Raw genomic sequence first — 11517 nt, forward strand, 5'->3', positions numbered from 1 at the left:
GAGACTAGACAAGGACACAAGAGGCTAAGCAGGGAAGCTAAGGGAGAGGAGAGGAGGAGGAAAAAAAAGTGCGACCGCCGTCACCAAGAGCAAGAGAAGAAAAAAAAAATGCAGAGGACGATGCAGATCCTTTTCATAAATGAAGACTTAAACCAAATATTTGTTCTGAGTGATCACCAATGTCATTAAACATGTCAATCTTGAGTTGAGTGAGCTTTTCCAGCATGACAGGAGGAACTATGTGTCACGGCTGGAAAAAAAAAACAGGAATACAAAACAAGGCAAAGCATACAGGGGGAGTAAACTAAAACTACAAACTAAACTGGGAAAAGCTAGAGTTTGATAATTATAACAAAGTGATATGAATATAATTCTGAGTAGGAGCATGCAAGAAACTATGATGAGAAAACATGAACATGAACATGACCTGAACAGAATGATGAAATACGTACTTTTAACCTGATGTGATGTGGGGGAACGGGAAACAGACCTAATACCCACAGGAAGTGATCAGGGAAAGTGGCAACAGTTGGGAAAACAACTGACTGGAATACACATAATGATGCCACAGGGAAAGTAAAACAAAACACAATGAACATGGAAATACTAGACTCTTCAAAGAAAAACAGGAAACATGGAGAGACATAGACATGATAATATATGATAGACTAACACAGAAGACAGGAAAAGACTCACAAACACAGAGACCTAGGTGGTAACACAACTAGGCTAAACTTCAATTAAACCCTAACTAAGAATAACACCACAAGAACTTAACATATTTTAATATAACCTAAGAAATCAAAAATACAAAATAAACTCAAAACACAGGGTCACAGACTCAGCCCCTGACACTATGGATCAGTTAATGATTTAATGAGGATGGAAATTATGTGAAATATATGTTTTTACAATCATTAGAGCTTGATCTAAATGTCAAGGAGATTTTGGGCCGATTTGTTAGACAGAGCTCTCCGTTTGCATGATTTGGGAGAAAGGGCTTCATCCCTCCAGTACAGTTCAAATTCTTTGAGAATCAGTGCCAAGGAGCACTGAAGCTGTTCTTTTCAGTGGCAACTAGACACTAGACTTTTTTTTAATGTATATATATTTCAGTTTATTGGAGGCAAATATGTCTTTAAGTATTTTTCAGTATTTATGGATGTATTACAATTAACCTATACTGTATAACGTAAAAAATGAAAATATAATATTTTTGAGAATCAAAAAGGTCTCAGTTTATACTGACACATTTTAAATCAAGTTGAAAATTCCATTTGAAGTTGATGATTTCATCATTGATTGATTTGATATCATCAGAGGAAGAAGTCCAAAAAACTCCACTTCATCCATTTTCAAAATTCATATATTCTAAATAAAAATATATGTTGTTGAAATGTGTAACACTGCAATAATTTCATTTTTCAGATCAGTTGGTAAAACTGAAAAGGAAGGACTGAATTATTTTGTTGAGTTTGTTTGTTTCAGAGTCAGAGAGCCGTGTCTCTCTACAGTCAGAGGTTTTTGTACGGCAGCTCAATGAGTTTGTATCACTGTGGCGGACTTTTGGTGGAGGAACCAGACTGAATGTTGGAAGTAAGTTAAAAAATAAATTTCTGTCATTCAAGCATTCTGGCAAGTAAAGAAAAAACCTAATATTTAATAATAAACACAGTTTAATTATTTTAAAAAGATTCAGGGTAGATGTTTGCCCTCTTTGACAGGGCTAATTGAGATTAGCTCTGCAACATTAATATTTTTTTTCTCTCTACTTCTGTCAAAGTGAAACAGAAATAACTTTTATTATAGACAAGAAACAAGTTCATCATCCTGTTATTAGTTTTAGAATTTCCACAACATCAACTGTGATGTGGAAAAATTTAAGTTTTCTTTGTTTACCAAAAAAAAATAAAAAATTATCTATCTATCTATCTATCTATCTATCTATCTATCTATCTATCTATCTATCTATCTATCTATATAGATATGATTCTGAAAGAATCTTATTCTTATCTTATTACTGTGTCAAAGATTCTTTGAGTATTACTTTTCTATTCTGTGACTTTGTTAATAAAACCTTTAAGGATGAACATTTTATAGCAATGAGTAGCTTCTCTGTGCTTGTGTCCACCATGATTCAGACTTTAATCATTTTAAAGCTAAACTTGTTTTGTAAATGTTTCCACATCTGCTTCTTTTATTTGCAGTGTAGTTTGAACATATTTCAGGTCAAACTGTGTGATGATTCTCTCTGTGCTGATATGCATGAGAGGTTTCTTAAAGGGAAGTGAAACAATGTGTGAGTGAATGACTGGTGGAGCAGAAAAAACACCTGACAGAAACTTCTTAACGGAGAAATTCAAATTGTGGTTCCTGTCTTCTAAGCTGATTGGTGTTTCCTAGGTGATACCCGCCCCACCCTGAAGGTGTTGGGTCCCTCCAGTGCAGAGCTGGAGAATGGGAAGGCCACGCTCATGTGTGTGGCCAACAAGGGCTTCCCCTCAGACTGGAGTCTGTCCTGGAAGGTGGATGGCAGTGGCAGCATCAGCTGGGAGGAGAGCAGGAGCCCTGTGGTGCAGGAGAACGACGGCCTCTACAGCTGGAGCAGCACCCTGAGGCTCCCTGCAGACCGCTGGATGAAGGTGGGCTCTGTGACCTGTGAGGCCACCCAGAGCTCCCAGACTCTGGTCTCAGAGATACTGAGGAGAGACCAGTGTTCCCAGTCCTGATGTCATTTACTGAGTCTTTGTTGCTGTTTTTCTTGTGGTACTGCTCTTTGCTTATGTGCTGTAATATCCTTTGTTTCCTTGTTACTTCTACTTCTCATATTAAAAACAACAAAACAATAAAAATTGTTCCATTTCATAAATACAAAAATCATAACAAATGTCTCTACATTCATCCTTGTGTGTGTATGATCTGTTCTAAAAAGAATAAAAATCTAATTAGTAAACATGTTCTTTGAGTACTCGAGTTTAACAAATACATCTTAAAATAGAAACATTTAATAAGTCCAACCAAAAAAAAAACAAAAAAAACCAAGTGTTATATAATTTGAAAAGATTGACTACATTGTTATTTCCACATTTAATATACTTTTAAAGAAATAGGAGCCAAGTTGATGGTATATTAGCTATTTCCTCTTCATAATTTCTAGTCTTGATACAGTTATTTCACCTGTTTTTATTGCACACACTCACACAGATGACATGACATCTTATATATCATTTCCACTTAAGTATATTATGAGCTGTGTGCAGGCAGGATTGGTGGACCCAATGTGCAGATACACAGAGGAAAAAACATGAACTCAAAACAGCTTTAATGCTGAACATGAATGTAGGCAGGGAGCGCGAACACACATGAGAGAGAGATCACAACTCAGACCAAAGTAAACACAAGGCTTAAATACACAGACAGAGCAATCAGGAAATGGGAGACAGGAGGGAAACACAGCTGGGACAAATCAGGGCTAACGAGACAGCAAACCAGACACATTAACATGAGACACAGACTTTCAAAGTAAAACAGGAAACATAACACAGAGACACAGACTTGACAAGGGGATACAGCTGACAGATGAGGCACAGCAACTAGGGAACACAGAGACAGAAACCAGAAGACTAGAATTGATAAATAATGGCAAAATCAAAGTTCATTAATAATGTAAAACTCAAAATTCTCACAAAACAGTCTGCATTGGTCTCATTTTATCAAAAGCTTAATATTTGGGGTTATTTTCTATAAACCAGAGATATAGTAGTCATAAATTTTTTTAATGGTTTATACCAAAATTCACTGTTTTTCGGGCAATTCACTGAACATTATTGTAGGGTCTTTACCTAAAATATAAAAATCTTAAAGTAACTGTTGTTCTGATTTGATGTGATAAAATTGAACATAAAAATATTTAAAATCAAATAACTGCGAATTGTTTAATTGAAGCTATTATTAAATGATGAAATAGTTTATGTCTCTGAGCAGCTGCTCATTCAGATTTTCTTCTTCTCAGTTCCTCTCCAGCTGAGGGAGGTTTTTGTACAGTGTTGTTTCACTGTGTGAGTGGGTAGTTGTGATGCTGCTGACAGTGATAAACTCCTACATCTTCAGCCTGAACTCCACTGATGGTCAGAGTGAAGTCAGCTCCAGACTGACGGGAGGTAGCATCATGAATCAGCAGTTTAGGAGCTTCCCCAGATTTCTGAAGATGCCATGCAATGTCATCACTAACACCTGAACTGGCTTTAAATCTGATAGAGACAGACTGTCCTGGAACAACAGACTGAACTATAACAGTCTGAGTCAGGATGATTTCTGCTGATGAAACTGGAAATACGAAAAAGAACAATTAATGAGATAAATCCATCTCTAAAATGTACATTATTCGAATTTTATAGGTTTTGCGTGTTCATGTTGGTATAGTAGGGTTAGTTGGTCACTCATGTTTTGTATTGCTGTCTTTGGACTTTCCATTAATCAGAATCAGAATCATCAGAATACTTTATTGATCCCTAGGGGAAATTATTTTTCGTTACAGTGCTCCATTATGAACAAACATTAACAGAGACACTAACTAAGAATAGCACAATATATACAGGCATATATATACATAAAAGTCACTTATTAATAAATAGCTGAAAAAGAACATGTGCAAGAAGGGTGTAGCTGTTGCAGTAAACGGTGTGTTAAGTGGATGAGTTGTACAAACACTGTAGAAGATTGTAGAAAGACTGTCTTTAATTTTGTGGAGATTCTTTCATTCATGGAAATTGTAACAGGGTTTAAAATATTGAAATCATTTGATGGTTGCTTTTAAGAACATGGAGAATATGGTAAAGTGTGTGTGTGTGTGTGTGTGTGTGTGTGTGTGTGTGTGTGTGTCCTCAGTGAACTGTATCAGTCTCTGCAGTATCTTCCAGCTGCAGCAGTCAGTTCAGTTTCTGTTCAGTCTGACTGAGGGAGGTTTTTGTACGACTGTTTTTCACTGTGTGAACACCCACTGACTGTTGATAACATGAAAACTCTGACAGTAATAAACTGCTGCATCTTCAGCCTGGACTCCACTGATGGTCAGAGTGAAGTCAGAGTTTGATCCACTGCCTGTAAAACGAGCTGGAATCCCTGATTGTCGAGTGCTAGCATAGTAAATGAGCAGTTTAGGAACTCCTCCATCTTTCTGTTGGTACCAGGCTAAATAGTTATTGTTATAAACATTCTGACTGGTCCTACACTTGATGTTCACAGATCCTCCCACAGCAGAGCTCACTGCTCCAGGCTGAGTCACTGTGATCTGTCCTCTGGACTCTGAGGATACAGAGACAAAAACATAAAGCAGCTTCATGGTTTTGTGGGCTTCATTTCAGAGGGACAGATGTTGATAGAGGAGAGGAGTTTGATTCTCTGGACTTTACCTGTGAAGCAGCAGCAGAGGAGAGTCCAGATGAGGACGCAGATCAAAGTCATGTTTTTGATGAGGAGGATTTCTGTGGCTTCTGTTGTGATGAAGGACAGCTGTCAGTCATCCAGTGTTCAACTCTCAGGACTATAAACTCTCCCAGAGCACTGGAGCATGGTGCTGCTGATGCAAAGTGCCTCTCTATGGAAATGATCTGATTGAATACAACAGCTACTTGGCTCAAGTAGTTGATGCTGTTTATCAGTTAATCAGTTTTTCACAATAAATGGCCTGTAAATGGCCTGTATTTGTATAGCGCTTTACTAGTCCCTAAGGACCCCAAAGCGCTTTACACAACCAGTCATCCACCCATTCACACACTGGTAGTTTGGATCCAGAAGCAGGGTTCATACGTCATCAATTAAAGATTGGATATCCCACCTGCTGTGAATGTTTTAATGCAGTACAGTTGTTGTTATTATTATCATTTGTCACATCTTGTTTGTGACAGTTAAAATAAATAACATTCATATAAGAAATAAAATTGTCTCGTGTAAACTGTGTGGTGTTACAGTGGCTTGCAAAAGTATTCGGCCCCCTTGAACTTTCCCACATTTTGTCACATTACAGCCACAAACATGAATCAATTTTATTGGAATTCCACGTGAAAGACCAATACAAAGTGGTGTACACGTGAGAAGTGGAACGAAAATCATACATGATTCCAAACATTTTTTACAAATAAATAACTGAAAAGTGGGGTGTGCGTAATTACTCAGTCCCCTCTGGTCTGAGTGCAGTCAGTTGCCCATAGACATTGCCTGATGAGTGCTAATGACTAAATAGAGTGCACCTGTGTGTAATCTAATGTCAGTACAAATACAGCTGCTCTGTGACGGCCTCAGAGGTTGTCTAAGAGAATATTGGGAGCAACAACACCATGAAGTCCAAAGAACACACCAGACAGGTCAGGGATAAAGTTATTGAGAAATTTAAAGCAGGCTTAGGCTACAAAAAGATTTCCCAAGCCTTGAAGATCCCACGGAGCACTGTTCAAGCGATCATTCAGAAATGGAAGGAGTATGGCACAACTGTAAACCTACCAAGACAAGGCCATCCACCTAAACTCACAGGCCGAACAAGGAGAGCGCTGATCAGAAATGCAGCCAAGAGGCCCATGGTGACTCTGGACGAGCTGCAGAGATCTGCAGCTCAGGTGGGGGAATCTGTCCATAGGACAACTATTAGTCGTGCACTGCACAAAGTTGGCCTTTATGGAAGAGTGGCAAGAAGAAAGCCATTGTTAACAGAAAACCATAAGAAGTCCCGTTTGCAGTTTGCCAAAAGCCATGTGGGGGACACAGCAAGTGGAAGAAGGTGCTCTGGTCAGATGAGACAAATGGAACTTTTTGGCCAAAATGCAAAACGCTATGTGTGGCAGAAAACTAACACTGCACATCACTCTGAACACACCATCCCCACTGTCAAATATGCTGGTGGCAGCATCATGCTCTGGGGGTGCTTCTCTTCAGCAGGGACAGGGAAGCTGGTCAGAGTTGATGGGAAGATGGATGGAGCCAAATACAGGGCAATCTTGGAAGAAAACCTCTTGGAGTCTGCAAAAGACTTGAGACTGGGGCGGAGGTTCACCTTCCAGCAGGACAACGACCCTAAACATAAAGCCAGGGCAACAATGGAATGGTTTAACACAAAACATATCCATGTGTTAGAATGGCCCAGTCAAAGTCCAGATCTAAATCCAATCGAGAATCTGTGGCAAGATCTGAAAACTGCTGTTCACAAACGCTGTCCATCTAATCTGACTGAGCTGGAGCTGTTTGGCAAAGAAGAATGGGCAAGGATTTCAGTCTGTAGATGTGCAAAGCTGGTAGAGACATACCCTAAAAGACTGGCAGCTGGAATTGCAGCAAAAGGTGGTTCTACAAAGTATTGAATCAGGGGGCTGAATAATTACGCACACCCCACTTTGCAGTTATTTATTTGTAAAAAATGTTTGGAATCATGTATGATTTTCGTTCCACTTCTCACGTGTACACCACTTTCTATTGGTCTTTCACGTGGAATTCCAATAAAATTGATTCATGTTTGTGGCTGTAATGTGACAAAATGTGGGAAAGTTCAAGGGGGCCGAATACTTTTACAAGCCACTGTTAATAGGCCTATTTACAGTACCACCCTTATGACAGACATTGAAGTACAGTAATGTCGGTCATAAGGGTGGTACTTCAAGAGACATATTTTATGAGGTGGTACTCACTGTGAAAAGTTTGAGAACCACTGATCTAAAGACACTGAGTGTTTGTGAGTACACGTAAAACTGTTTTGATGCATTTGTGCAGTTTGAGGTTTTGTGAATGTAGATTGAAAATTCAATTTAATGTTTAGAGTTTTGAGAAAGAAGGTGGAAGTGTCATGGTCCGGAGTCTGTGGACTCCATGTTTATGTTTTAGATTAATTAATATTCTATGGTTTTGTTTATTTTGGGTTATTTGTGATTGTTCAGAGTTTAATGTTCTCTGTTCCTCCCTTGTGTTTTGCTTAGTATTTTTGGCTCTATGGTAATGTTTTCAGGTTACATCCTCCCAGTCTCGTCTAATTAGAATCAACTGTGTCTTCCTCCTGTCTGCCATTTCCTTGTTTCCTTGTGTGTGTATATTAGTGTGTGTTTGCCTCTGCTCTTTGTTGGAGCATCTGCGTCTCACTGGTGTTTCATCAGCATCTCGTTTCCTGCTGGCCATCCCCTGTGTTGTCTCAGTCTCCTCACGTTTCAGGTTTGGTTTGTAGTTTTCTCAGTCTAGGTTTTCCCCAAGTTTTGTTCACGCCATACCCATTCCTGTTAGGTGCTTCACTTACGTTAAATAAAACTCACTCCCTGAATCTGAGTCCGCATTTGCGTCCTTCCAATAAAATCCACAGCAGTGACAGGGAGCTTTGTAGTGATGTATCTGTCAGGAAGCGTTGTGTGGCAGGCAGGAGTTGGACCCAAAATTCAGGCACGAGGTTTAAACACAAAGAACTCAGCTTTATTTGCTGGCAGGGGAAAGTCATACAAAACTAAACTACACTGGGAAAATATGAACTACAATTTACAGAGAGGCACACGAGGAAACACACAGCTTGAGGGACAATGCGACACTGACTCAAAGAAACACAGGGTTTAAATACACTGGAAAGTAACAAGGGGAATGAGACACAGGCACAGCTGGGAGAAATCAGAATTGACGAGACAAGGAAGCAAAGCATAACACATTCACATAAGACACAGACCTTCAAAGTAAAAACACAGTATAACAAAGTATAACACATAGACGCGAACTTGACATGGTGGAGACAGCAACTAAAAAAACACAGAGACAAAAACCATAAAGCAGAGGACTCTAAGAACCAAAATACACAGAGGGAAATACTAAGCATGGAACACAAGAAACTAGACTCGAGGAAGTAACAAAAGACCAACCATGAGAACATAATTCACAATACAGAGTGACAGAAAACACAAGAAACTCGAAACATGCAAAGACACAGACCAAGAAACACAGACTTACACAGAACAGAGGGGGCACAGAGGAACATGAAGGGCAAGGGATCAAAACTGGAAACCATAGAATAAATCACATGAGTACAAAATATAAAAATCACAAAGAACTAAAAACGCTGGGTCAGGAGACCCAGGATCCTGACAGTATCTTAACAACTATAAAATGTAAATTGGAATTTTGTTTTGTGTTAATTTTAAAATTAAAATAAAATGTTATAAAGGTATGCTAAAAACAATTCATATTGGTGAGTTTGTTTGTTTCAGAGTCAGAGAGCCGTGTCTCTCTACAGTCAGAGGTTTTTGTACGGCGGCTCAGTGAGTTTGTATCACTGTGGTTGACTTTTGGTGGAGGAACCAGACTGGAATTTGGAAATATGATTATAATGTTTTTAAAGAAACTATATCTAGGTGTAAATGTTAGCTTTATAACAATGAAGTATTCATGTAGAGGTAATATTATAACCATTATACACTGGAGGCTGACTCCATCAGCTTTAATTAGATTTTATGTCGACATTTCTGACATAAAGACAATGCAATGTGTAAATAATATAAACTGTCATAAGCCTGTGATTATTTTCTAGTTTTAAATCACAGTCACTGTTTCTAAGATGAATTAAATGTAACTGTCCCCAAGTTAAACAGAGTGAAGATAAAGATTTCTGGTGTTTTACTTACTCAGTAAAAATGTAGAATTTACTTAGAAATCATAAAAGCACTACAATAAATGACTGAAATTCACATGGGGTAAGTAGAAAACTTGTGTATTATACAGAACTGAGGTTTTTGAAGCTTAACATCTTGTATAATTGTTGCCATATCTGCTTATTTTATTTCCAGAAGTTAAAGATGGGCATTTGACAGTGTGCAGCACGTCTGGTGTTTCTGTTGTATCAGATATTATTTCAAATATCATTTAAGATCATGTAAGCAGTAAAAAAATAATTAATCCACATCATTCAAGTAGTGCTATTAAGTTTCTTATCTCTAACAAGTGATGTGTTATACAGAACTGATGATTTTGAAGCTAAAATTGTTTTTGTAAATGTTTCCGCATCTGCTTCTTTTATTTCCAGTGTAGTTTGAACATATTTCAGGTCAAACTGTGTGATGATTCTCTCTGTGCTGATATGCATGAGAGGTTTCTTAAAGGGAAGTGAAACAATGTGTGAGTTAATGACTGGTGGAGCAGAAAAAACACCTGACAGAAACTTCTTAACGGAGAAATTCAAATTGTGGTTCCTGTCCTCTAAGCTGATTGGTGTTTCCTAGGTGATACTCACCCCACCCTGAAGGTTCTGGGTCCCTCCAGTGAGGAACTGAAACAGGGGAAGGCCACGCTCATGTGTGTGGCCAACAAGGGCTTCCCCTCAGACTGGAGTCTGTCCTGGAAGGTGGATGGCAGTGGCAGCATCAGCTGGGAGGAGAGCAGGAGCCCCGTGGTGCTGCAGAATGACGGCCTCTACAGCTGGAGCAGCACCCTGAGGCTCCCTGCAGACCACTGGATGAAGGTGGGCTCTGTGACCTGTGAGGCCACCCAGGGCTCCCAGACTCTAGTCTCAGAGCCACTGAGGAGAGACCAGTGTCCACAGTCCTGAACTATATGTGACTTTTATGCTGGTCTTACTTTCACACTGCATTCTGTAGCTTTTTTTTTTTTCAATTTCTTCTCTCATTTGTCATTGCTTTGTTTAAAGTTGGTTTTAAAGTTTTAAAGAATAAAAAAAAACTACATTAAATAAGAATCGAGTGTTTGTCTTAGTTTTGTGGTGATGTCAACATTAAACTCTAAATAATGATTTCCAGGATTCTTATTGGAAACCAGTGTGCTATCTGTAGAAAGTCAATATGAGTCAGTAGAATTAAGTCACTTTGAATGCATGAAGTTAAGTGAAGTTTATGTTAAAGAATAAGTGCGAAGGGGAATTGATAAGAACTTAGAGATTATGATTTTATTACTGAGAACATTGAGCGACACCGCTGTTATTCATGCAAAGTCATTGCATGCTGTTTAATGAAATGTTTCAGCATGTTGTAGCTTGTTATATAAAGCAATTTGAGTTCCCAGGTGGAGTAGAAAAGCACTATATAAGAATGAGTCAATTGCCATGATCAGTGTTGAGGTAGGTATCTTAAAAAAGTATTCTATTATGTAGAGTACTTTTTTAAAGTAATGCAGTACATTATTTTGGTTTTTTTCTGTAAAATCACCTGAAACACACCATCTCATAACTATCATTTAACAATAAGAACTTATAAGCTACAGTCTCTCACGCCAACATAAATCCCTATCCTCATGAGGACACGCATATCTTCTTTCTCTTGGCATTTAGGTATATGAATGCAAAGCCAAAAACACAAAGTAAAGATTAAAACCAGCACAAAGAGAATTCAAAGTGATCATCACAGTGATTCTACTGTTAAACCACAAACAGGTAGAAACAGAGGCTGCAGCCTGACTGCTCATGCATTTGTTACCTGTTGAAGTTCAGGGTCTGGCTGCTGGGCTGGAGCCAGCATTCACTTAGCTTAACATCACCCTGGATTCTTGATTAGTTTAGCA

The 11517-nt window shown here is 38.6% G+C and overlaps 2 gene segments (V, D, J or C); both read left to right on the plus strand.

Annotated features, from left to right (window-relative positions):
* The first annotated feature begins 1577 nt into the window (after positions 1-1577).
* Positions 1578-2776, plus strand: LOC134619875 (Ig kappa-b4 chain C region-like). The segment is given in 2 exon segments: positions 1578-1596; positions 2404-2776. A coding segment is annotated over 1 exon segment (255 nt).
* A 1299-nt stretch (positions 2777-4075) lies between these two features.
* On the plus strand, positions 4076-10552 carry LOC134619876 (Ig kappa-b4 chain C region-like). The segment is given in 2 exon segments: positions 4076-4160; positions 10227-10552. Coding segments are annotated over 2 exon segments (411 nt in total).
* Positions 10553-11517: the final 965 nt, after the last annotated feature.

The sequence above is a fragment of the Pelmatolapia mariae genome, linkage group LG22, assembly GCF_036321145.2.
Source record: "Pelmatolapia mariae isolate MD_Pm_ZW linkage group LG22, Pm_UMD_F_2, whole genome shotgun sequence".
Lineage (NCBI taxonomy): Eukaryota > Metazoa > Chordata > Actinopteri > Cichliformes > Cichlidae > Pelmatolapia > Pelmatolapia mariae.